We start from the raw sequence: 26,964 nt of genomic DNA on the forward strand, positions 1-26,964 counted from the left end.
GCATCCCTGCACATCACAGGGGACCTGGAGCTTGTTCCTGTGCCCCTGAAGTACCCATCCATGAATGATCAGATCGGAGCAAACCACTCTGCCAGAATCAGCAGGGGGGAGAGTCACATCTCCCTCACCTTTGGGTTTAGACCTGTGCATTCCAGTGTGGTCCTCCATGGCATATGTGCCCATTCATATTTAAATAAATGAAAAATTCATAACCTCCTCACAAGAGCCATACTGTAAGTTCCCAGTTGCCACATGTCTGCTCTTAAGAGAGCATCTCCATTCTCCCTGAATCACCTGGGAAGGAGCTGCTGTGAGTCTGGCCCAGATTCTGTTCACTGCGCTCACCTGCCTCAGTGCATGTGCATCAAGGCTGGAATCTCGGGTTCTCAGATTGAAGGTAAGAGATGCTCTGAGCCAGTGTCGGTGAACAGTTGAAAGGGATTGTTCGGGTTCTCTCTCTCACCTGAAGGCTCACAACTGTGACCAGGGCCTTCCTAACAGCCCCTGAGTTCACAGAGCCCAGGGAGGTCACCATGGATTGAGCGGTAGTGCTGATGTTTGTGTCTCTGTGCTTGGGCTCATGGACACCACCTCTGGATCCATCCAGGAGGAAATAGACTGGTCAGGTAGGGACCAACACTCCAGGGTTGACCAGCGAGGAGGGTTCTTGGGGATTGGGTGACACTTGTTTTGGAGCCTGGGATGGGATCTATGAAGTCACCAAATATAAAAGGAAGTAGGTGTAGAAGTGTGATTTGGTTTATGTATCTTAATGAAAAAGTCGTAAAAGTTTTGTCCTCAGGCGCTTTGTGCGAGTTGTGTTTGTCACCATCATTTCTTGCTCTGGTGTTTAAAGATTACATTTTGCAAAGACCAGATCATTCCTGCCTTTGCCACAGCAAGCACCAGAGCCCTGGGTTTGATGGGGCAGCGTTTTGTTGTGAATAGAGATGACAGGATGAGTATGCAGGTGTAATGTTGAGTGTGGGGTGGGACACAGCCCCTCACAGGTGCTACGTGATCCTGAAGACAAAGTCCTTCATACGTGTGCCAGGAGCTGAAAGGAGCCCACTTTCTTTCTCTACACTCTCAGGACCTGCAACGGCACCTTCCTGTCCTGTCCTCACCGTCCTGCTCTAAGGGTGCTCCCTGGGTTGGATGACACAGGGAGTCCTTCCTCTGGGATTCCTGCATGTGCCCCGGCGTCCTGGAGTCCTGAGGGCGGAACACATGACTGAGCACATTTTTGGCCTCCACTCCTCACCCAGTCCCACCCAATCCCAAATCCTTGGGCTTTGAATGAAACCTAAATTGGCTTTCATTGGAGAGGCCCAAGTCCAGCTGTGGCTCAAGGCCCTCTGTGGCTGGCAGGAATCCTCGGGGATATGTGTGGAGGGGCTGCTGTGTTGCTGTAGGCAGTGGCTCTCGCCCTCCCTGTAGCCTGGTCCCTGGCATCCACTGGGCCCAGGATGGAGCCTCTTGGGTCACTTGTCTTGTGACACCCTCCTCTCTGGCCCAACAGCCTCATCCTGCTCCCCACACTCCAGTCAGGCCCAGCTTGTTCTGTGTGTCAGGCCTGCCAGGTACCCACCCTCCTAGTCTTCCCACAGCTCAGGCAAACCCCGGGAGGCCCCCTCATTTCTGTGCTGACAACTGCTGGCCTCACCTGCAGATTAAAGCAAGTGGGACAAGAGGCTTTATCTTGAATTCTGTTCCATTGTTTCCAAATATTCAGAAGCTGGTGGGATTCTTTTGAGGACTGAATATTTTCCAAGTCTCTAGGATCATTCCAGGCATAGAACAGTCACTGTATCTGTGATGTCATTCATCATCAGCTCCCACAGCCCCCAACACAACCCAGGCCTGGGCAGGTGCTGCTGACCCAGGGTGCAATCCATGTGTTTATTGGAGGCTGGCAGTGCAGCCTTGGCCTTCTTTCCAATGTTCTTCTATTGGAGAACAGTAGGACTGGTGGAGGTCCACAAGGAGGAAGGAAATGGGATTCATGAGGGAACAGAAGCAGGCCCTACAGGAGGAGGAGGGAGAAATTCCACGTCATGCACAACGTTGTGAAGAGGGCGGCCGCCTCTTGGAGGAACAGAATGACACGGCTTCCCCTCCCTGGGCTCAGTTATGGAATGTGAGGGCTGGGAAAGTGTGTGGGAAGCCAGAGGTCCCTCCCTCATAGCACAGAGGAAATGATACGGGCTGTGGAGAAGGCTCCAGAAACAGGCACGTCAGAGGCTCTGGGGTTGGCTCCACAGGGACAGCGGAGTCTGAGGGGTTCTCTCGACTCTAACTCTCCCCTTTCCTTCTTATGGCCGCCCCATCACCGCTGCTCCTCCGGACACTGATGCTTGCTTCCCAGAACTGGGAGACTCCACCATCACAGGCAGCCACCAACAGGTAACTGATCTCCTCTTATATGCTCTCTCTCTTTTATCCTCTTTCTGACTCCAGAGCTCCTTTCTTAGCTCTGGTCCTTTTCCTCTTTTCCTCTCTTGTGATTGTTCTGAAGCACCTGGTCTCATCCCACAGTTGAGGCCCTTGGGTCTTCAGTGTGGATAAAACCCCACCCCAGCCCTCCTGCCCGCTGCCTTGGCATTGCCCTGTTTACTGGCCCCCAGGCTGCAGCTTTGAATCTTGCTGAACAACCCTTCAGGGTCCAGGGAGGGGCTGGGCTGGGGTCAGATGAGCTGGACCCTACCGTGCTGGAGGGACTCCCAGTGACATCTGGGTCTGCTCTGGGCACCCCCTGCCCAGATAGGACTTTTCCTGCACTGGCGTCTCTGGACATACACAACTGTTCTCCTTCTCACAGATGTCAGCAAGTCCCTCCTCTGCACCTGCAGAAGAAGCAACAGAAAAGACAAAAGTGGAAGAGGAAGTGTGAGTGTGCGGTGGGCAGAATGATGAGGGAAGCAGACACGTGCCCGTGTTCTTTATGGCTACGCTCACTTTCTTGTCCCATCAGGAAAACCACGAAGAAAACCAGGAAGCCCAGGAAGAATACCTGGTGGAATGTCCTGAACCGTTGGGACATTTTTAATATATTTTAGAGACCTCTGAAGGTAAGTGAAGGATGCCCTGAGAACATCCTCCAGGAAACAGACACCCACTCCATAGCAGTCCCTGAGCCTGCTGGCCTGAGCCCTCCACAGGCTGCTTAGTGAGGGAGACATTGAGGTGCTGGTCAGGCCATCGTGTGCAGGATTCCATGGGCTGTGAACTGTTACTTGTCTGCAGTGACCCTTCAGCTCACCAGCATCTCATTTGAGGGGACCCAGCTCTGCCCCCCCAGCCCCTTGAGGACAACTGGGAGCATCACTAGTTCATCCTGAGGAGACACTAGGGTTGACCATGAATCGCCCCCAGTTCAGGCCTCCCGGGAAAGGTGTGAGAAGGATGGAGGTACCCCCAGGCTCCTTGTCACACGAGCAAGCAGCCCACCCGGCCCAGTATTGCCCAGTATTGAGGCCAGCAGGCACTCAGTAGGTCCTGGCATCAAGCAGGGGACACGGCAGGATCCAAGAAGCACTGAACTGTGCCCAGTCCCAGGGGTTCTTCAGCCTCTGTGGGGGCCTGGGGACCTGGGGTGACCTCATGGCCCCATTTTTCAAGATGAGGTTGGAGGCTTCTGTATGTAGAGAGCACTGGCTTGGGTGTCAGTGGTTCTGTATCTGTGCCAAATGCCAATAAAACAAACCCCTGAAGACATTTCAGGGCCATGCTTACTTGGGAGGGGTTGAGGGCATGATTCAGGTAGCCTCTGTTTTTTAAATCTGTTTTCCAATCTTGAAATCAGGTCCACATATAAACGTGTGTTAGTGTGTATCTATACACTGTTTTTCACTCTTTCAAATGTATGTCTTCTGTAACCCTATTATTATAGAATATACTAAAGTGAGAAATTTGTTTTACCAAAGCGTAATTTTAAAAATTACAATACAAAGACAGGTCTGGTGGGGATGTTAGAAAGACCAGGTCTTACTAGGCAATAACAATGACGTGCTCCAGGCAGCTGTGCATATTCAATGTGCAGCTCTTCTGTCTGGATGGCACAGAGGATCTGGGTGGCAAGGCAGGGTCACCACCCCCACCCTGTGTCATGAGACCTCCTGCTCCCCTTAGGGCCCAGGGCTCTGCCTGTTGATCCTGGAATCCTCAAAATTCCCGTTTCTCTGTGTCTGTTTTACTCTCCGGGGAACCAGCCCCCTGAAGGTGCCTGTGTGAGTGCCCAGGTTCAGTTCTTCCTCCATGACACTTACAGACACTCTCTGTGGACACATACCCCTCAGCAGAGAGCAGCACACAGACCTCAGTGCCTTGGCATCTGAGTAGACCTGACTGTGGGGAGCTCAGGGGCCCAAGGTCACCTTCCAGGCCCGAGGAGCTCTGAGACCTGCACGACCCCAGGGAGCCCCTCCTCCCTCCGCCTCTGTGCCCCCCCCTCAGTGACCCTGGCACCTCTGTCTGTGTTGCAGATTCTGTGAACACCAGGAAGGGTCCTGATGTGGAGATGTCAACCTGGCCCACACCTGATGTGGATCATGATTGTTTCAGGAACTGTGCTACTCCAAAAACTTTTATAATCTTTGCTTAATTTGTTTATAATATTTTCCTGGCTGGGCATGGTGGCTCATGCCTGTAATCCCAGCACTTTGGGAGGCCGAGGCGGGTGGATCACCTGGGATCAGGAGTTCGAGGCCAGCCTGGCCAAGGTGAAACCCCGTCTCTACTAAAAACACAAAAATTAGCTGGGCATGCTGGCGGGCGCGTGTAATATCAGCTACTCGAGCGGCTGAGGCAGGAGAATCACTTGAACCTGGGAGGTGGAGGTTGCAGTGAGCCAAGATCATGCCACTGCACTCCAGGCTGGAGAGAAAAAAAAAAAAAATTCTGACTTTAACCTCTATTTTTTAGAGGGCACAAATTGTTCTTTTGTTGTTTCTATTTTACATTTTTTCCTGAAGTTATGTTCCAATTGTTTTCTTTTCTTTTTTTTTTTTTTGAGACGGAGTCTCGCTCTGCCGCCCAGGCTGGAGTGCTGTGGCCAGATCTCAGCTCACTGCAAGCTCCGCCTCCCGGGTTCATGCCATTCTCCTGCCTCAGCCTCCCGAGTAGCTGGGACTACAGGCGCCCACCACCTCGCCCGGCTAATTTTTTTTGTATTTTTTAGTAGAGACGGGGTTTCACCATGTTAGCCAGGATGGTCTCGATCTCCTGACCTCGTGATCCGCCCGTCTCGGCCTCCCAAAGTGCTGGGATTACAGGCTTGAGCCACCGCACACGGCCCCAATTGTTTTCATTCTTTCTGAAATTTTGTTCACTCAGTTTTGAGTTTTTATAATTTTGATAGACTTCTTTTGTGCTTTCATTTTCTTAATGACTTTTACCTCATTTTTAAAACAAATCCATAGTGCAGTAAGTTACATCTAGATGGAGTATTTTTGTTTTGTAGTGGTTTATATTCTGGATGTATTTTACATATGTAAGTGTCAATGGCCTGATGTAGTGGCTACCGCCTGCGATCTCAGCAGTTTGGAAGACCAAGGCAGGAGGATTGCTTGATCCCAGGAGTTTAAGACCAGCCTGGGCAACATAGTGAGACCTCATCCCTACAAAAAAAACTTTTTTAATTAGTTGGGCATGGTGGCATCTGTCTGTAGTCCCAGCTACTTGGGAGGCTGAGGCAAGAGGATTGCTCGAGCCCGGGAGGTTGGGGCTGCAGTAAGCCATGACTGCACTCCAACCTGGTGACAGAGCGAGACCCTGTCTTTAAAAAAAAAAAAGTTTGTTAATATCAGTTAGAAATCTAGTTGTTCATTGCAGAACTAAACTAGTTTATAGCAGACATGAGCACTGGGAGGGAACTGTAACATTTTCACTCCAGGCCTTGAATCCTTGGCCAGCAGCTGTGTGTCCCTCAGGGTTCTATGGTTCCTGGTCCCAGAGAAATCACTCGCTCCAGTGTAACGAGGGGAGTTCTTCAGGTGATGGCCGCTGGGCCCAGCTTTGTTGTTGTCTTTGCTGTCTCGTAAGCCTCGTGTTGCTCACATTCAGTTGTGTGTGAGTGCACTGACTGTACCGTGAGCTTCTCCAAGCATGTGCAAGCAATTTGAGAGGAGCCTTTTAAGGATGTTTTTTTATCGGGTGGGTCAGGTGAGGGAGATAACGGGGGCAAGAAGGAAAGTTATTAATTCGTGTGAAACTACCAGCCCTTCGTCGCCTAACTTGTGATTTACAGACACTGAGCACATTGCAGGTTGAGAAGGTGCTTGGTCCTTTTTGTAGCCTTACCCTGTGCTCTTTAGAGCTGTGAGTGTGCTGCTTTTTCTCACCATTTTGTTTCTTGTAGATTGTTGTCCTTAATACTGGAAAACATTTTGAAGACAAGACTCTAGACTCTGAACAGTGGCCTATGCCACACTAGTTTATTGGAAAATGAGGAACTTACATTACTGACAAGCTTGGAAGATTTTTCTGTCCTGCAGTGGCCAGTGTTTCCCTGGTCTTTACCTTGCCACTCTGCTTTATTCTCTTTTTCTGTGGCAGTAGTTATGATGCCAACTTTTGGGGTTTCTTTGTCCTCTTTTTTTCTTCCTACCTGCCAGCATTCAAATGGCCACTTCTATTAAGTGATGGGGTTCAGGAATGTATTTCTGTATATTAATCCTGATACGGTTTCACTCATCCCTCCGTTTAACATTTAGGGTACAAAGTAGTCACCGGGAGGTGCCACTCAGTATACAGCACTGTTTAGAAATTGAGGGAGCCGTGAAATGTTTAGCCACCGCTCTCTGAGACCTCAGCCAGGTGCAAAGAAGAGATGCAGAACCGCATTTCAGGTTGTGTTATGTACATCCAGCAGCACCAAAATGTGCCTGGGAATCATGGCGGTCAGAAATTTTGAGGCAGGTATGGCTGAGGCTTTATGAAAAAAGATGGGGTCTGTGCCAGGCCTTAGATGTGGGAGAAGGAGGATGTGTCAGGAAGCAGAAAGAGTATCACCAAAGTGCTGCTGTGGGGCATGTGGGCCGTGTTTGGGGAACAACCAGGGGCTTTGTGTGTCAGGTTTGCAGCACCTGTGGGAGGCTGCATTGGTAAATAAGCCCCAAGAAGTAGACTGGGGTCACTTAAATTAAAATTAAAAGTATGTATGGCTTTGAAGGCCAGCTGAGTGGTATAAATAGAAACTATAAACAGTATCACATTTATTGAAGACAGCTTTTGCTGCCAAAGGAGTTTTTGGACTTTTTTGGATTGTGTAGTTGGTGGGTAAAGAATTATTGACCTAAATGTATCCGATCTTTGAGTGTTTTAATATGCTAGATTATTGGAGGTGAAATGGCTAAGTCAAAGGCGATGAGTGTTTTTGAGACTCTTAATGTTAATTGCAAAATGAACCTCTGAAAAGTAGTGCCAGCTTAGACCGTGACTGAGAGCTCTTGTTTTATCTTGTCCTGCTGAGCTGGGTGTTACAACATTGAAAACTTCTGCAGTGTGTTCTTTCTCTCTCTCTCTCTGTCTCCTCCCTTCCTCCCTTTCTTTCTTTCACTTCTCTTAGGATAGGCTCATCTGTACTTTTTTGATAGAGGTAACCATTTGTCACACCATTTTCCGTAGGGCCTGCTGTCTTCCCATTCATTGGTGACGGCACATTTATTGTACCCTAAGCTTTGATAATGTGTCAGGATCTTTCTGACCTGTCCTCTCAAAGAGGTTAAGTATTTTTTATAATGACTTATAACTGACTGAAGTTATAATAGTTTTCTAATGTCAAATATAAAAATAGGCTGGGTGTGGTGGCTCACGCCTGTAATCCCAGCACTTTGGGAGGCCAAGGCAGGTGGAACGCTTGAGTCCAGGAGTTTTGAGACCAGCCTGGACAACATGGGGAAACCCCATCTCTACAAAACAAAAACAAAAGAAAAATTATCCGGGTGTGGTGTTGCAGGCATGTAGTCCCAGTTACTCAGGAGGCTGAGGTGGGAGGATGGCTTGAGCCTGGGAGGTGAAGATTGCAGTGAGCTGAGATCACACCACTGCACTTCAGTCTAGGCAACAGAATGAGACTCTGGAATCTGAGGAGCAGGGCCAGGACTAGGGTCAGGTAAGTGAGGCAACTAGGGCATAAAATTTAAGGAGACAGGACTCTCAGGGCACTTGCAGGACCCATGAGTTTGGGGGAGGAGCATAGAGAAAATAGTAAGAGACAAGTTTCAAACTGTTTCTGTAGGTCAAACACAAAATTAGTCCATGATACTTCCAACACCTCAAGAGGGAGGGAGGAACTCCATTTTCCTTTTTTGTTCCCTCCTCTCTAGAGTACTTTGGCGGATCTTAAAACTGAAAACATGAGACTTAATCATTCCCCAATGTTTTACCAGATAGTTTGTCAAAAGGTCACTGATGAACTGCATTAATCTCACTCTCCTCCTCTTGGTGGAAATGCACAGGCCTTGAGGTGTCCACTTAGTTAGTGGTTCACCATTTTTGTGTCTTTTTATGAGGTGAAAGTAATTCATGAAGCACACGGTAAAGAATAGACTTGAAACTAGAATGATCTTGGCTCGAAGTACAATGCTGCCTCCCTGCCTCTGCCCATTCCAACTTTCTTTTTGTGCCTTAATGCATTACTTACCTTTTCCAGTTGTCCATCCTTATCTCCCATGAAGTAGAGCATGGGCACGTTAACCTGGGAGGCTGCAATCCACTGCAGGACAGCCTGGAGCTGCTTCTGCAAGCTATTTGTAGAGCACTGATGATTGACAATTATAGAGTCTTGATAGTTCTGTGACATTGCACCGCTGTGAATGCACCCGGTGCCCCTGAAATTGGGCTTATCTGCCGAGGCTGCCTGTTCTTCCAACTCAGCAAGGGCTGCCCCATCGTTGCTATACTTAGCCATGATAAGGCAGAGCTTCATCACAGATTATACTAGTTTTTCTACAAATTGCCATTCACTTGCTTCATCCCACTGATAAAGTCAAGTTCTTGATGGTCCTGGCATTGTTCTTCCCCTTTGTCAGATCTCTTGGACATGTAAGTTGCTTTGCTTGCCCTGGGCTCAGAATGCTTGTTCTCACCTTCGCGTGGATCCTCACATTTGAAGGGGTTCTCATTAAGCAGTTTCTCAATCAGCTTTAGAATGATGGCATATCCATTTTCTGGGAGTCCAGGGGTTGGTTCTCCTTTTGACAGGTGGATGGTCCAGGGGCTCTGTGAGATTCTACGTGTTTCCCTGAAAGTGCTTTGGCACCTTGGCCACCTCCCTACTTTTCATATTGAGTACTCTGAGCCATATACCCCATGGTGGAACCAGGACAGTCTTCTTCACATGTATCTTTGCCCTTAGTCTGCTGGGTCAGATGGTACTGGATCAGCTTAAGGGCAGAGACAATCAGGTCCTTGGCCAGTGAATCTGTGGAAGCACTGATCTTTTCTCCTTTTTCATCTTTAGTGCTGCATGCTTTGGTAGCCACCTTGCATGGGTTTCCTTGCTTTTGGTTCCAGATGGTCAGGCCCTCCTTGAGAATGTGTTCACCGACTTTCTCAGCACTAGTCAGTGACTTGCATGGATCTGATTTCATTTTGCCACTGTTATTCAACATAATTCTGAAAGTCCTATCTGGAGCAATCAGACAAGAGAAAGCAAAGTACCCATTTGGTACTATCCACATGACAGGGAGTGAGCTCCCATAAGATCTGGTCATTTAAAAGCAATAAAAGCATCCCAACTGGAAAAGAAGTCAAATTATCATTTTTGTTGATATCATTTGAAAAACATAAAGACTCCTCTGATAGGACTTTTTACCAGATTCTTTTTTTTTTTCTTCAGCTTTTTAAATATGTCATGCCACTCTCTCAGACTGTAAATTTTCCCCTGAAAAGTCTGCTGTCAGATGTATTGGAGTTCCACTGAACGTTATTTGTGTCTCTTCTCTCGCTGCTTTTAGAATCATTTCTTTTTTTATTATTATTATACTTTAAGTTCTAGGGTATATGTGCACAACGTGCAGGTTTGTTACATATGTATACATGTGCCATGTTGGTGTGCTGCACCCATCAACTCGTCAGCACCCATCAACTCGTCATTTAGAATCATTTCTTTATCCTTAACCTTTGGGAGTTCAGTTAAGTGCCTTAAGGTGGTCTTCTTTGGGTTAAATCTGCTTGATGTTCTGTAACTTTCTTGTACTTGAATGTTGATACCGAATGTTGGGGAATTGTTTAATATTATTTAATATTATTTCTTTAAATAAATGTTTAACTCTTACCTCATTTTCTACCACCTCTTTAAGGCCAATAACTCTTCGATTTTGATTTTGAGGCTGTTTTTTAGATTCTGTAGGCATGCTTTACTTTTTATTCTTTTTTGTCTCCTCTGACTTTGTCTTTTCAAATAGTCTGTCTTCAAGTTCACTAAATCTATCTTCTCCTTGATCAATTATTTTAAGTAATTTTGATGAATTCTTCAGTATGACAATTGCATTTTAACTTCAGAATTTTGGCTTTTTTAAAAATTTCAATCTCACGGTTAAATTTATCTGATAGAATCTTGAATTCCTTCTCTGTGTTATATTACATTTCTTTGTATTACCTCAACCAGCTATTTTGGATTTCCTGTATGAAAGGTCACGTATCTCTGTTTTTCCAGGATTGGTTCCTGGTGCCTTTTTTAGCTTGTTTGGTGAGGTCATGTTTTCCTGGATGGTCTTGATACTTGTAGATGTTTTCTATTTTTCTATTGATGTTTTCTATTTTTGTGCTTTGTAGACTTAAAGCCCATTTTGTGTGACAAGCATAGCAGTGGTGACTCCTTTCTTTTCTGATCTTCACCGAACCTCACTTCTTCACATTTACCGAAATGTCTACTTTGAACCATGGCACCTCTTTGAATTTTCAGATCTACCATATGGTGATGGTAGATTTCCTTTTCATCTGTACTCTGAAGGAATCCGAAACAGGCATTTTTACAAGTCTAGGAAGGAAATACAAATCTATGTGTCAAAAGAATGAACATAGAAAATAACGTGTCCTGGTTAACAAAAGTTCTCATTGTAAAGTGTTGTGCACAAGATTATGGAATTTTATGTGCCATAAATGAAGTTGTCTTGATTTGTCTAAAACTACTTTTAAAAATTACATGTTACTCTAATAAAGGTATTTTTGAGAATTTGGTGACTTATTTCCTAGACCTCTTTAATTTCAAATTAAATTCCAGCATATTTTGTTTTTGTATTTGGCTTTCACATCATAAATTACTTAGTTTATAATTAAACATTTTGAATGGATCTAATGGATTGTGTGGTTGTCTAAATGTTAAGAGTCTGAAGACCCAAGTGGGCAGGAGCTGGGCAGGGGGAGGATCACGGTGCAGGCAGGTCCAGGGTGCAGTGTGGATGGGCTCCAGTAGGAGTGGGGTGCTGGTGGGGCAGGGGTGGGGGTAGGTGTGGGGGGCGTCAGAGCAGGGTGCTCCTAGGAGTGGGGTGCTGGTGGGGTGGGGCACGGTAGGAGCAGGGTGTGGGTAGGATCAGGGTGTGGGTAATACTGGGGTGCTGGCACGGCAGGGCGTGGGTAGGAGCACAGGGCGTGTAAGACTGGGCTCCTGGTGAGGCCAGCGTGGGTAGGATGGGGTGCTGCAGGACGGGTAGCAGTTGGGTGTTGGCGGGGCGGGGCGTGGTTAGGACCGGGACGCGGGTGGGTGGAGAGTGACGGCAGGGCAGGGCGTTGGTAGGAGCGGGGTGCCGGTAGGAGTAGGGTACAGGACGCGGTTAGGAGCAGGGTGCTGGTGGCGCAGGGCACGGGTAGAAGCGGGGTGGGGATGGAACAGGATGCTGACGCGGCGGGGCGGGGTGCTGGTGGGGAGAAGCGTGGGTAGGATGGGGTGCTGCATAATGGGTAGCAGTTGGGTGTTGGCGGGGTGGGGCGCAGGTAGGATGTGGTGCTGCCGGGCAGGGCAGCAGGTAGGAGAAAGGTCCAGGTAGGTGCCAGGTGCTGCGGGGTCGGACCCAGGTAGGAGCGGGGTGCAGTAGGAGCAGGGTGACACCTGGGCCAGGCCCAGGAAGGGGCGAAGTGTGGGTAGGAGCAGGATGCTGGTGGGGCAGGGCACAGTTAAGACCGTGGCACAGGTGGGTAGAGGGTGATGGCAGGGCATTGGTAGGAGCCGGGTGCGGTAGGAGTAGGGTGCTGGTGGCACAGGTAGAAGTGGGGTGCGAGTGGAGCAGGATGCTGACGGGGCAGGGTGCTGGCGGGGAGAAGCATGGATAGGTGGAGGATGAAGGTAGGATCGGGGTGCTGGAGGGGTGTGGGAGGGTGGGACAGGGTGTGCGAGGGGCAGGGTGATTGTGGGTTGGGGCCACAGGTATGATGTGGTGCTGAGAGCCCGATGTGGGTGGAGCAGCGTGTGGGTAGGAGCAGGGTGCTGGTGGGGCGGGACACCCAGGTTAGGACCCAGGTGCGGGTAGGTGGAGGGTAGGTGGAGGGCGATGGCAGGGCAGGGCGTTGGTAGGAGCAGGGTGCCAGTAGTATGTCCAGAATTGGTGGGTTCTTGGTCTCGCTGACTTTCAGAATGAAGCTGCAGACCCTCGCGGTGGGTGTTACAATTCTTAAAGGTGGTGTGTCAGGAGTTTGTTCCTTCAGACGTTCAGATGTATCTGGAGTTTCTTCCATCTGGTGGGTTCCTGCTGTGGACCCTCGAGGTGAGTGTTACAGTTCTTAAAGGCTGCACATCTGGACTTGTTCCTTCCAGTGGGTTAGGGGTCTTGCTGGCCTCAGGAGTGAAGCTGCAGACCTTCGAGGTGTTACAGCTCATAAAGGTGGCACAGGCCCAGAGAGTAAGCAGCAACAAGGTTTATTGCAAAGAGCAAAAGAACAAAACAAATACAGGATAGAAAGGGGACCCCAAAGAGTTGCGGCTGTTGGCCCCGGCAGCCTGCTTTTATTCTTATCTGACCCCACCCACATACTGCTGATTGGTCCATTTTACAGAGCGCTGACTGGTCCGTTTTACAGAGAGCTCTGATTGGTCCGTCTTGACAGAGTGCTGATTGGTGCCTTTACAAACCTTTAGCTAGACAGAAAAGTTCTCCAGGTCCCCACCTGATCCAGAAGCCCAGCAGGCTTCACCTCTTAATAGCAGTCGCCCCGGACTTTGCGCCGCCCAGTCCGGGCACTCCGGCAGCCCAGAGGGAGCTCCTCCCTCGATCAAGCCCAGCAGGCCACAGCGAGGGCCTGGCCCACAGAGCCCACGCCCACCGGAACCCGCGCCGGCCCCTGAGCCCCATGCGCAGCCTGGCCTCCCGCCCCCTCCTCTCCCTCCACACCTCCCCACCAGCAGAGGGAGCCGGCTCTGGCCCTGGCCAGCCCCAGAGAGGGGTCCTCGCAGCGCAGCTGCGGGTTGAAGGGCTCCTGGAGCGCGGCCAGAGCAGACCCCGAGGCGAAGGAGGTGCCGAGAGTGAGCGAGGGCTGCTAGCACGTTGTCACCTCTCCATAGGAACAGGGTGCAGGAGGCGGGTAGGTTCGGAACCTGATGCTGGAAAGGCCACCAGTAGCCTGGGTCCCAGCATCTCTGCAGGCGCAGCCGCTTGTTTCACCTGGTGCGCCATCTTGCAGTTCCTGAATTTGCCCCTTTTGGCTGCACAGAGAGGGCAAGGAAGCCGCGCACGAATGCAAGGTCAGAATGACTGGGGTGCGACCAAGGGGACTTGGAGAACCGCCCTTCCTCCCCAGGTTCCCCAGGCAGAGCTCACCACCCACCACCCCCGTGGTTTTTCAGAGGCCCCACTGGGCCTCAGCGGAAGGGTTGGGGGCGGGGCAGACACAGGAGGAGGGAAAGAGCTGGGCAGGGAAGGGGGCCAAGAGAGCCTCTTTCAACGTTCGGGTTAGTGGATAGATTGGGGGTCCTGCAGGGCTAGCCACGAAGAAATGTAACCGTGGGTGGAAAAACACGAATTGGGGAGGAGTGAGGAAGAGAAGTTAGTTACCAGGCAGCAGGTGGTCTTAGGCAATCATAGGGGCTGAGGGGCTGGCTTCTCATTGTCAGACCCCGGGCTGGTAAGTTTCAGGGAACTCGGATGAAACCAATGTAACTTCCTTTAAGACTGGCGGGATCAATTTCTCTGTTTATTCAAGGAAGCTGTATACATCCGGTCTATGGGAGAAGTGGACACTTTTCAGCCTCGTGCGAGGAGCTGTAAGGGTGGGTGTCCTTCCCCCCTTCTACACAGGGGCACTCTTAGGATGTGGGACTGGCAGCAGAGGAGAGCGAGCAGCAGAGAGCAACGGGAGCCCCAAAGAATCTGATTTCCCCCAAAGAAATGATGGCCACGAACATATTCACCTCAGCGGGAGAAGCCAGGGGGCCTACGCTGGGGAGTTGTGAACTGAGGTTGGATGTGGGTTCTGGGCCTCTGTGGGGAGTCCTCTGTTCTCTCCCCATCCCTTAGCCGCCTCTTGAGGTCTGGCCTGCATCTAGGCACAGAGGGATGGAGGAAGGGAAGCTCATGGGGCCTTGGGGTGGGAGGAGGCAGGAACTGGAGCCTGGGGCGCCCCTGGGCCAGCTGCCCCTGTCCCTGCTGTGTCTTGGTGGGGCTCAGGGCTGAATCTGCAATCTGCACATCACTCTGCAGATTTGAAGTCAAAGTGAAGTCGCCCTCGCAGGCAGGAGAGGGAGCTGCCAAGATGGGGCTGGCTCAGACTCAACCACTGTGTCCAGAGCTGGCCAGCTGAGGTGGAGGTTGTCGGGGGGGAGTAGGAGCGGGGGCAGTCAGCCCAAGAGAGCTACCCTGAACCACAGGACCAGGTGCTGCCTGCCACCCTCCCTTGCTGGGGTTGACAAAGCTGGAGTTGGCCACAGGGAGTTCCCAGGGTGCAGACAGGTCCCATCTCTGGGACTAGCAGCTACCCAGGCTGCACACTCAGGCCTATGCCCAGGGAAGGGACCTGATAAGAAGAAAAAGACTGGTGTCGAGGGGTGCGTGGAACTGTTGGGGGCAAACAAGCTCCTGTTGTTGTAACTGAGCTAGTTATAGCGAAACGCCACACTCTGAGACTAATTCAGGAGTCCTTTATTGCTGGCGACCAAGAGACCGCTAGAGCTCAAAATTCAGCCCTGAAGAAGGGGCTAGATTTCTTTTTATATCTTGGTCTAAATAGGAGAGGGGGAGTCTCAAGCAATTTTTACAGAAGCAGAACAGGCAAAAAGTTAAAAGATAGATGGTTACAGAAACAGTTACAGGAAAATAAATAGTTCCAGGTTCAGGGGCTTAAACTGTCATAAAGAGACAAATGCAGGGGCTTTGGGTACCATCAACCGAGTGTGTTCCCAGGAGCCGCTGGCACAGCTTGCCTCAGTATCTTATCAGTAAGCGCACTCTTGGGTGTGCCTGGAGTCAGCTTGCACCAGTTATGTCCTTAAGGGAGGGGGACAAGGGGCTGCAAGCGGAGAAACCAAAATGGAGTCTGGCTCTTTCAGCTGAGAGAGTCAATCAGGTTAAAACAAGGTAGGGCATCACATTTCCCACTCATGTTTTTGGGGAATCAAATCATTGATTCCTCGGTTATAACAAGGGGGTTATATTGGGTTCTAAGATACACAAGTTTGACAGAAGCTATGTGCTGCTTTATAAAGCTAAGCAACCAATTTAATAGACAAGGCCCGAAGACTAACCTTAACAAGAGGAGAAGGGCTCCTGCCAACCCAGTAATTAGTTAGCCAGGGATTCCAGTTAAACATGCTTTGGTACCAGGGGGTGTTACTCTCCTGTTCCTGCTGGCATTTACCTAGATTTTCTCGAACTTTTTGAAGAGTATTTTTTATGACTTCAGACTGATTGGCGTAGAAACAACAACTTTCTCCCAAAGCTGCGCATAACCCTCCTTGGGAGAGAAATAGCAGATCTAAGCCTTGGCGGTTTTGAAGAACTGCTTCCGCTAGAGACTCTACCTGGGCATGCAGTATCTTTATGGCTGATTGGAGATGGCTTAAATCATCATCTACTTGTTGAGATGGGGACATTAGCCCAGTTTCTCCTTGAATCAGGGCAGTCGTGCCGATGGCTGCTGACCCAGCTATGCTAAGGCCGGCCACAAGGGGTACAAGGAGTGGGGCGACTTGGCAAAACCTGGGATGCAATTCAGGAGGAGCGATGAGGAGTTGTCCTTCTGACCCGTTGTGCACGTAGACCTGGAGGAGTACATGAACCAACACACACAGGTCAAGGTTCAGTCCCACTGATGCAGTGAGCGAGACCTGAAGTGCAGGCTAACCAGGTATTGTTGGGTGCCTGATAGGAGACTGAGGTGTTTAAGGAAGTAAGCAGGGACTGATTCCAGGTAGCCTGAGAGGGAGAAGCAGATAAATTATACCCTGCTAGTTAGACAGGAGGCATTCCTGACACGTCTCCTAGTGTAAGGGCATGGCTGCACGTATGACAAGAAAGAATTTTTAGCATGGCTTCTACTCCTAATCCAATGTAATATGGGGGTTTGGCCTTTAGGTACAACCAGCAATCTCGGGCTAGTTCAGGCTGGGTGAGATTAAGGAGGTGAAGAGCACTGTCCAGAATGGACTTCAGGCTGGGTTGGAGGTGTCGTCGTTGCAGCTGAGGTCTAGGAAGCAGGAATGATGGTGGGACAGTTATATTGACCTGTCTGGGTGTTTTTGGAACACAGGGTCACCAAATCTGTTAAAGGTCCGATTGGCTTAGGAGGGCTTCATGGGACCAGGACCTTTTTCTGGATGGTGAACATAGTTCCAACATCAAATCCCAAAATATAAAGCCTTAATCCCTGTGACATGCCGTAATACCATTGAGCTAAACTAGGGTTACCGATAGTCACAGTAAGAGGATAGCAATTCCCTATAGTACACGGTCTAGGATGGGAAGCGCGAGCTATGGAAAGGGTTGAAGGTAGGGTTGATCCTCCAGAGTAAGTGGCAAGGTTACACACGTCCAGTGAGGGCAGAAAAACTGGTAAGAATCTCGGCAGCTAGAGTCAGGGTGATTTCCAGGACGAAGGTGAAAGCCAACGCTCTGGACCCCTTTTCTGCACCCTTAGAGCTTCCACATCCAGTCCGGCTTCTGGTGTGTCGAACCCTGCAGCAATGCCGACGTTCCCTGATCCCATGATCGGCAGATCGTGCTGTTCTTTGTGGGTACGGGCAGGTTCTGGGAGCAAAGCACATAAATCGACTACAAAAGAGACTTTCTTGGATGTTCCCACTTTCCAGGTGGTGTTTGCAAAGACACGTACTGTTGTGAAGGAAGTGAGGAGAAAAGAGTAGGAAGGGGCAGAGGACATAACAGGTGGAAACAGACAGAAGAGGTAAATGGAAAGAATTAATCTGATGGCTTCACTCGACTTAGGTGCAATTTTAAGGGGCCTGGCCCAGGCTTGGGGACCCTTGTTTCTTGCTGGGCTTTGTTGGCCTTTTTGATGCGAGAGTGATGAATCCAAGCAGGAATGTCGTCCACCTTCAGAGCCATTGGCATGGTGAGGATGATAGTATGAGGTCCTTTCCAGGCAGGAGTGAGTCCTTCCTTCTGGAACTTTTTAACATATACCAGGTCACCCGGCTGGAAAGAGTGGCAGGGCCTCATCTGGTCAGGAACTGGATTGGGATGAGCTCCCCGAACAAGTGGCTGGATGATGTCTTGTACTTGTTGGAGAGGCTGCAGGTACTGTAACAAATTAGCTTGTGAGATTTCTGCTAAATGGGTACCCCTTAGCTTAGGCAAGATAGGCGGAGCCCTTCCATACATGATTTCAAAAGGTGAAAACCCAGCCCAGTAAGGGGTGTATCTTACTCTAAGGAGGGCTAAAGGAAGGAGCTTTACCTAATTCTCACCGGTCTCTAGGATTAATTTAGTAAGGGTACTTTTTAGGGTGCGGTTCATGCGTTCTACCTCTCCAGAGCTCTGGGGTCAATAGGCACAATGGAGTTTCCATTGAACGTTTAATGCCTTGTTAACCAACTGAGCTGTGGACAAGGTGAAGGCAGGTCCATTATCAGACCTTATGGCAACAGGCAGTCCATGTCGAGGGATGGTTTCATTGAGCAACAGCTTAACTACCGTGGTGGCAGTTTCATTTTTGGTGGCAAATGCCTCAGTCTATCCGGAAAAGGTGTCTACTAGCACCAGGAGGTATTTATATCCTGCCCGGTGCAGTTTTATCTACGTAAAGTAAATTTCCTACCTTTCTCCTGGCGAGCCTCCCCGGAGGTGGTGACCTGGGCTGGGCTTACCTTGCTTGGCGTTTACCTGAGCACAAGCCGTACACCGGAGAGCTGCTTGGTTCATTAAGTCCTGAAGGTGGGGGATCTTGAAATGGCTTCTTAGAAGCTGGGCCAATTTTACTCCTTCTTCCTGATTTTTACTGGCCTGAAGATCTGAAGCTTGTTTTTCTTCCTCTGGGGGGTATTCTGGGTGGTCTGGCAAGTCAGGTCGCAGAAAGGACACAGGGGGCAGCAGGGTTAAAGGCACGACCGGGAGCCGAGCTGCAGCATCTGCTCTTTGGTTACCACAGCTTCTTTGATGTCCTTTGCAGTGAATCACAGCCACCTGTTGAGGGAGCCAAACAGCTTCAAGCAGGGCCACAATTGCTTCTTTCCTGCTGAGGTGAGTAGCCCTCACTCTTGATAGATGGCTCCAAGTACATGTATAGCAGCAAAAGCATACCTGGTGTCAGTGTAGATGTTAATACATTTGTCCTTACCCCATCGGAGGGCCTGAGTGAGGGCGACCAATTCAACTCTCTGTGCCGAGGTCCCTGCCGGCAGTGCCTGGGCCCACAGTGTGTCTGTCTCCATAGTAATGGCTGCACCAGCCTCTTGTACTGCCAATGTACTTCATTCCCACTCTACGTGAACTCTGCCATCCCTCATTGCTCTGAAAATGGGGATTCAATGTCAAACTCACAAATCACAGACAGCTACAAGTATCTTTGTATTGGACAAAGTTATATCCAAATGATAGTCATTGAGACTTAAAATGTAAATTATGAGCTAATTATTAATAAAAATATTCAAAGTAAATTATAAATACCTACCAGTGGGAACATTAAATCAAATATTTTTTGTTAAAATTTACCACATTTATTCCAAATTGTGATTTTATAACAAGTAGATGTCTTTCAAATATTAAGTGGTCAGAAAAATACATAATGTGAGACTGACATATTTTCAGACTTAAGTCACATTAATATGAGTCAAAATAAAGTTATACTAACTAAAATACATAAAACAGCCACTGAAGGAAAAGCACCACAAGACACAGCAACATACTTCAGTTCATCTGGGAAATCTAGAATTAAGTGTCAAAGTGGCTCATTTAATTGAATCTTAATTTCAAAATACTTATTTCAGGTACAAGCATTTCTATTTATCTGCTTCATTATGGTCTTAAAATGTGGCAACATAAAGACATTACATTTGTTATTTCAGCACTATAAGACTACATAGCTTATGAACATTACACTGTAGCTACTACAATTTCATAGGTGACAATGTCTTTACTCAAAGAAAGCATCTGTCAGCTCTATCTTTTATTTCCTGGAAACAAGGTATGTTTCCAAGCTGATAGAGTAAACACATTTTTTTGGTTTTTTATTAAAACAGTTTTGTTAAAATATGATTTCCATACTACATATTTATCTGTTTTAACATACAGTTCAAAGATTTTTAGTAAATTTACTAGTCGTGCAACCATCCCTATAATCCAGCTTTAGAACATTTTTATCACTCCAGGACAATCCCTCATGCTCATCAGCAGTCACGACCCATTTCCAGCGCCAGCCGTACACAAACATTCATCTTCTTTCTGTCCCTATATATGTCTTTTCTGGATGTTTCACAAAATGGAATTATACAGTATGGTAAATACATTTTCATCTATCTATTTTAATATTGAACTAGATTCAACATATAGCCACAATGAAATGTTTAAATTTTCCTTCTGGAAGGTTAAAAATATTTATCTTTCTTCATACTTCTCCTCTGCTTCTTCTTTTACATACTGAAACAGCTTTTCTTTTGTAGAATTATATTCATTCATTAATTTCTTATTTTTCTCTTCTAGAAGAAGATCTTTCTTTCTACTCTCAAGACAGCCTCCTTGGATATTAATTACTATCTCTTTATCATTGCCTTCCTTATGAGCACCCTGTAGTTGTTGTTTAAGCAAGAGATTCTCACATTCTAGTTGAGACAGTCCTCCTCTACACAGTTGTGCTTTCCAGTGGATTGACTAGTTTAGCTTCCTCATTTGGATGCACCTGCTCCATTTCCTTTATTCAATGCTGTGCTTGCCTCTGGTTCATCTGCACACTTTCTAAAGCCAGTGTCTTTTCCCTGAGAGCATCTCTTGTCTCATGGAGCTTACCTTTTAAGGTATTTAACTTCATCCCAGCTTTAGAAAATTGTTCAGTAAGCAACTCATGTTTATCTTTTAGTTGAGAAATAGTAGAACTCTTTTTTTATGTACAGAAAAATTACATGCTCTCTGTAAAACAAGTTCTAGGTCTTTTGTTTCTACACTTTCATTGTGCTCATTTATAGCAGCAGCCAGTCTAGAATGGAGGAATTCAACTTCAGCTTCCAGTCTGTCTGTGCGGTGTTTTTCCTTCTCCAATTTTGAATTCAGCCTTGTATTCACAGCTTTGAGGTCATTAAGCTGTTGCCAACACTGGGACATTGTTTTTGTTATCATTTTCTCATTGAGTCTCACACTCTTTTCAAAGTTAGTATTTATTTCCCTAATACTTTTAATTTCCTGAATATATTCCTTTTCCTTTTTGAGACTGTCATTTTTTATTACATATAATTCCCATCTGAGTGTGGCAATATCTCCCTTCAACATGCAATTTGTATATATCACATCCTTCTTTTTTCCATAACTTTGAAAATCCTAAATAAAACAAAAGAAATTTTCAGCTAGCACTCAATAAAATAACATCATGGTTATCTCTGAAGTAAAAGAACAACCCGTACATTCATGCAATCAAAAGTTGCTGTAAGTGGATATCCAACTGGAGAAAAAGTTGAGCAAAACCTTGAACCTTACAGAGCATAAATTTCAAAAAGTTCAAATATTTATTTGAAGTCAGTGAATCCATAAAACTAAAATACACACGTACACACTGGAGAGTTTTTAAGAATATCAGAATTGGAAAAGCCTTTCTCTGAATTACAACAAACTCAAAGTAAAATATTAACTAATTTGACTAAATTAAAATGTTGGAAAAAGGATATTGCATTTATACTATGATATCTAACCCAGACACCACCCTATAGTAAAAGTTTTACCTCCACCTGTATTTGGACAGATAAAATTTCTCAAAGTTTTAAAAGTTCTGTTTCCCTGATAATATTGTATTGTGATTTGACTAAACATTTTTTTAGTCAGTTATAAGAATTTCATTTACTAAATCATAAATCTAGACATTGTACTAAGCACTTCTACAAACATACATTGATGAACTTATTTAGTTATCACAATTCTTAAAAAGAGAGGTTAAAAATATAAGCAAGCTGCAGGATTTTCCCAGGGCTTCTGACTCTACTTCTAGGTCTCCACCAGATCACAGTTACTTCTGTGGTGTAAATATATCAACACAAAAACAGAGAAACAAAAAGACACAGGCATGACATGTGTCTTCTGTCTTTGTCACCTGGATTCTCCATGAAATAGCCAGATTGAGAGGATGTGACCTTGTGGGGCTTCAGAAACAGAAAAGAAGCTTTCCCTTTTCTACACTAAGCTATTATTTTCCCCACTGCCTTTTATCCTTATTTTTTCATTTGGATCCTGGGATATAAAAAAAGTGAAGGTGCTCACTGAAACAGAGGAACCAAAGTTTACCACAATACAAGGAGCAGAGTGAAACTACTGAGTTGCTACTGCAGAATCCTGGAAAATGAGATGTTCCCCAAGTTTACATTCAGTTACCACAAAAGTTTATAGCTGGAAGATTTACAGTATAGTTGTATTCTCTAGCCCCATTATCTACTTGATAATGGAAGTAAAACCAAGAAATATTAAATAATTCACCCAAAGCTCCTACGGTGGCATTACCTAGCATTTCATGGCACCAAAGGGAAGATACAATTAAATATTGCTGAATTACATAAATTACCAGATAAATATATCAAATTAGATAAATTAAAAGTGTGACTTTGGCAAAGCAATTTAATGCCTCAGAGGATAGCAGGAGGCCTCATCTGCTTTTACTTTGAAAGAAGAAAATCTCTAGATTTTTGTCTATCTTTAGAATACAATGTACAGAACTCAGCTTTCTACGATAGAGTCAAATGATAAATTTTTGGCTGAGGAGTTATGCTACTTATATGATAAAATCATACATGTCAAAACTTACCATATTTTATTAAACAACATAATGTAAAAGTGTGATTCAACAGAAACATTGGAGAGTGGTGATTTTTTTAAAATATGCAAAAATATATGTATTTGTTTCCAAAAATATTTAAAATGGCCATGATGGAATTATAAGTTTAAACAGCTTGAGTCAAACAAATAAACTTACATGCATGAAAGCACATTAAACAGACATCTTTGGCTGATAATATTTGTTGTAACTCTCAAGGCTGGATACATTTTCAAGTCTCTTCTCAGTCATTGTTTCCCTCTTCTTGTGTTACCATTTTATCATTTAAATAAATGTAATTCATCTTTAAATGAATACAGTAAGAAGAATCTAGAGCTTATTTCTTTAGCAATTTTCTTTATGTTTAGCTGATTCAGAAGGTCACATGGTATATGGCTAAATTATTTTCCCAGGCCATGTGTTACTTGGAAGACTGATAGTGAGACTTAGGTTGACTAATGAACAAATATTATAATGTTTTCCAGAACTGTCATTTAGATAGCAGCACTAATCTACTTTGACACATAATTACACATTTAGATAACTCCACTGTAACTATACACACGAGATTTTCTTGAGTAGAAAACCAGAATGAATCAGATAATTTATAAAAAGGGAAGTAGCAAGTGAACCTCTTTCTTTTTATAGTTGAACTTTCTTTCTTCAAAGCCAGGAACTCTGCTTGTAACATGCCCACCTCATTCTTAAGCCTTTGCATATCTTGCTGTAAGTCTAGATATGCTTTTGGTGTTCTGTCACTACGGGGTGGAGAATAACTCACATTTTCTCATTTGGGTTTCATGCTTTTATAGCTATTAGCAGTGGGACTGTCATATGTGGCTCCCTGAAACATACTTGCCAGTCATGTTCTAAGCTTTAGAAGAGCTTCTAAATTCCATATGGCTTGTGGAACAAGTGCTGTATTGGATTTTTGCTTTTGTAAGTGTAACAGCAGAAATACTGAGGCTTTCTATCTGTATCACATGCCTCATTTCTTTGGAGTGAGAAAACCACAAATCAAAAAGACTTTTTGGATCTCTAGACTGAGGCCAGTGTCTAATTTCCAATTAGTGGTATTTTGGTTTATATTTTTTGCCATTTGCATATCAAACTCTTGATCTTCTTTCATTTCAACCATAACTACTGGGTTCCTTAATTTTTCAATTTCTGTATCATTACAACAATTCTCTTCATCTCTGAGAAACAGGTTACATGTCTGGTTTGTTATAATTTTTACAGTCTGATTTATTTTCATTTGTGTAAAGCTTAGAAGGTGACTGACAGGTGTTTTTTAGGGACCCAGAGTTTAAATGCAATGAAAAGACATGTTTGTGATGGGCTCCTTCTGTTTAGGCAATGCCTGGAATACTACAGAGTTGGACACTCTAAGATGCATCTGCTTCCTTGCAGTCAGGGATATGATTCATCAGATTAGAGGGCACTCCCTTTAACTTTATCCCTCTCCAGAGTTACTGTGTAAGAGCTCTTCCTCAGGACAAACAGTAATTTTGGATTTTTCAAAACTTTCACCAATCTTCGGTTGAACTTTCTGGTAATGAATTTTAAAAGAAGTCTTGAATATACAGATAATACCCTCTTTATCACAATTCTTACTCAGTTCTGGTTCTTGAGACATTTTTTTTTTTTTGCAGGTGTAAAAGTGGAAAATTAATTTGCTTGTTTTGTTTTTCAGATGTCTTTTCTGTTAGGGTGCATGTTTTAAAATTTATTCTGAATTAAGTATGAACAAAAAATAGAACATAATTAAAATTTAACTGTAAAACTTAATCTGTGTTTTGCCACCCCTAAGTTACTGGATTATAACTAAGAAGTAAAAAATAATTTGCCTTGGCTTAACATAGGAGAAAAACATGAACCAGTAAGCTTAACTCTCACTGTTAGTTTGGACTAAACTTAATTCATTATGAATTAAATCTGCCAGAAATGGGTTCACAGATGATATGTCGTATTCCAAAAGTTTCTCTCTTAAAAGGATTTTGACCTCAGCATACCATAAATAGTGAACCCCTACAGTAAATTCATATTTCTGAAGATTAACCGGAGAGTAGGCAAATGCTAAATTATTAGAAGCCAAAATGAACACCAATCAGAAAGAAAAGAAAATTTTTAGATTCTACTTCAAATGCTATGAGTGTTATCTGGATAGATTATTTCTTATATTCAGTTCTAATATATTCTAAGTTCCACTAGTGACAGTGGAATAAAAGATTTTAATAATGTTTACTATTTATGTTAAAATAAGAAAGTTATTGTTTGTACCCTGACACCAAAGTCCCATTCTGGAAGTCGTAATTCTCTTAATAGGCAGTTGGGTTGATTGTATGACCCCATCCTCTCCCTGAACATAGACACTGAAGGCAACCAGAGACCAAAAAAACAGAAGAAGTTTTTAACCTCACCACTGGTGACCAGCAACATAAAACTGCAAAGTTTGAACCACTGGGAATGATGCCTCCTTTAACAGGAGTTGAACTCAGTGGCCATCACTGTCCAATTGTTCATAATTTCTCTAGCTTAGTAATACAACTCCATTTTTGATGTTACTTACTTTATCGTGAAGAAGGTTATAAAAATAAAAGATAAAATAAAAGAGCAAAGAGACTTCTGGAAACTTCTGGCCTCAGGTTCAAGGGTACAGATAGCTATGAGTTACTACAGACTGTAAGAATATTTTAAATTTTATAACTGACTAAAATATTTTAAAATTAAATATGAAATCACGATCTGTTGGATTCTAAAAGGATAGTCTAAAAGGTCACTTCATTTGGACTATGCTATGTTATTAAAGAAAAATCAACTAACCAACCAATAGTAAACCAGAAATTTAAATTGCTACATACCTGTGGCTGTTTGTTTTCACTTCTTTCAAGTATTTCTTGGTTTTCCTCTGAAGCCACTTTTAAGTCGTGTTCTGCTGACAAATCCATATGCTGAGTTAAGATGAATGACTTAGAACAGTTAAAGACTATGATCTTTATAAAAATGGATAGAAAAGCCAGCCCCCTCCCCAAGACCCCATTCCCAATCCCCTTCTCAGCTCCCTCGGGCCGGCAGAGCGGCTCTGATCAGGTCAGCGGCGGACGCCGGGAAGCGGCCCGGCTTGGGAGAGGTGGTTTGGTTGGTTGGCTGGTTTTGGATGGGGGGGTCAACCCTCGAGCGGGACTGGGTATCGGAGCTGTTGTCCGGCCTGAGCGGGAGCCCCGGGAAGTGGTATAAATCTCTCCGGGAAGCCCCGCCCGGGCCGGGGCCGAGTTGGTCCAAGGCGGTGGGGAAGCTTCGGACACCACCCTGGTGCTGTCCCGTCCCGCCGTCCGCGCTTGGGGTGCCTTGGCGGGGATCCGGGTGCCGCACTGGGAGGCCCTGCCGCCCGGGAGGCTCGGATCCGGGACGCCCAGTGCCCCCCGCTGTCTTCCGGGAGTCACCGGGCCGCAGCTCCACGCAGGCCTCGGACACAGCCTTCCGGCGCCCAGGCCTGTTTCTGCTTGTGGGGCCGCGGCTCAAGTTCCCCTCGGTTCCGCCGCCTGCGTCGGGGTAGGGGTTCTGAGTTCCAGCCCTGAGCTCTGTGAGCTCGGCCGGGAGGGGGCTGGATTTGGGACCACACTTCCTCACCGCCCTGGGTTAGACTTAGTCTGAGAGCGGCTGGCCCCTCCTTCCTGTCCCGGTGTCCTCCACTGTCTGTTATGCTCTTTATTCCTGCCTGGGGAGGGAGGGCTGGGGGCGCCATCTGGGTCTGTTTTCTACCCCAGCGGGGCCCTAGGACAGTGTCATTTAGACACCACTCTGTCACCTTTCCTGGAGAGGGGCCCTGATCGAGGGCTGAGATTTTTTTGAGATGGAGTCTGGCTGTCGCCCAGGCTGGAGTGCAGTGGCCAGATCTCAGCTCACTGCAAGCTCCGCCTCCCGGGTTCACGCCATTCTCCTACCTCAGCCTCCCGAGTAGCTGGGACTACAGGCGCCGCCACCACGCCCTGCTAATTTTTTTGTATTTTTAGTAGAAACGGGGTTTCACCGTGTTAGCCAGGATGGTCTCGATCTCCTGATGTCGTGATCTGCCCGCCTAGGCCTCCCAAAGTGCGGGCTGAGAGATCTTACAGTGTGAGGGGGAATGAGGCCTTCGGGAAAGGCTTCTCAGGGGTTGTCTCCTTCTGTCTTCTGTCTCTCCAGGTAGGGACAGAACCAGGTCAGGCCTGGACTTGCAGTCCCAGAGAACAGAGGATGGAGATGGGGGCTGGTACTCATGGGCTCTGTGTATGCCTTCTAAGGCCTGGTTCTGTGTATAAATGTTCCAACCCAGTGCTGAGGGCCAAGACACCCCCTTGGCCTTGGTGCTGGGGGAATCCTGGGGCAAGGAGTGTAGGCAGAACTCCCGAAAGTTGGAGATTTGGGGAAATTGTGTCACCTCCCTTTTAGACTCCTGTAGCCCCCTGCAGTGGCAAGATCTCAGCCCACAGCAATCTCCACCTCCTGGGCTCAAGCAATCCTCCCACTTCAGCCTCTGGAATAGCTGGGAACACAGGCATGCACCACCACTCCAGGCTAATTTTAGTTTTTGTA

The 26,964-nt window shown here is 46.4% G+C and overlaps 1 protein-coding gene and 1 long non-coding RNA gene across 3 annotated transcripts; one reads left to right on the forward strand and one right to left on the reverse strand.

The window, feature by feature from the left end:
• The first annotated feature begins 1,919 nt into the window (after positions 1 to 1,919).
• LOC117085183 lies at positions 1,920 to 11,179 on the forward strand. 2 transcript variants are annotated; one of them, XR_004437850.1, is made up of 4 exons: positions 1,920 to 2,406; positions 2,822 to 2,889; positions 2,975 to 3,071; positions 4,485 to 4,506. It is a non-coding gene; the product is annotated as an uncharacterized LOC117085183 (long non-coding RNA). The 2 variants fall into 2 exon arrangements; XR_004437849.1 differs by lacking the exon at positions 4,485 to 4,506 and adding an exon at positions 10,780 to 11,179 and having other exon boundaries at positions 1,921 to 2,406.
• Positions 11,180 to 15,050: 3,871 nt separating this feature from the next.
• On the reverse strand, positions 15,051 to 25,497 carry LOC117085186 (endogenous retrovirus group S71 member 1 Env polyprotein-like). Its single transcript, XM_033213838.1, has 2 exons — positions 25,251 to 25,497; positions 15,051 to 16,189 (listed from the first exon to the last, which is right to left on the reverse strand). The coding sequence occupies exons 1-2, from the start codon at positions 25,335 to 25,337 to the stop codon at positions 15,635 to 15,637; spliced, it is 642 nt and encodes a 213-aa protein (XP_033069729.1). The 5' UTR covers positions 25,338 to 25,497; the 3' UTR covers positions 15,051 to 15,634.
• Positions 25,498 to 26,964: the final 1,467 nt, after the last annotated feature.

This window comes from Trachypithecus francoisi, unplaced genomic scaffold, assembly GCF_009764315.1.
Source record: "Trachypithecus francoisi isolate TF-2019V2 unplaced genomic scaffold, Tfra_2.0 Contig00529, whole genome shotgun sequence".
Taxonomy (NCBI): domain Eukaryota; kingdom Metazoa; phylum Chordata; class Mammalia; order Primates; family Cercopithecidae; genus Trachypithecus; species Trachypithecus francoisi.

Coding starts and splice junctions, on each gene's coding strand:
- LOC117085186 (XM_033213838.1), bottom strand. CDS start 25,337: ATGGATTTGTCAGCAGAACACGACTTAAAAGTGGCTTCAGAGGAAAAC. Junction 16,190..25,250: donor GTGAAAACAAACAGCCACAG/GTATGTAGCAAT, acceptor GTACTCCTCCAG/GTCTACGTGCACAACGGGTC.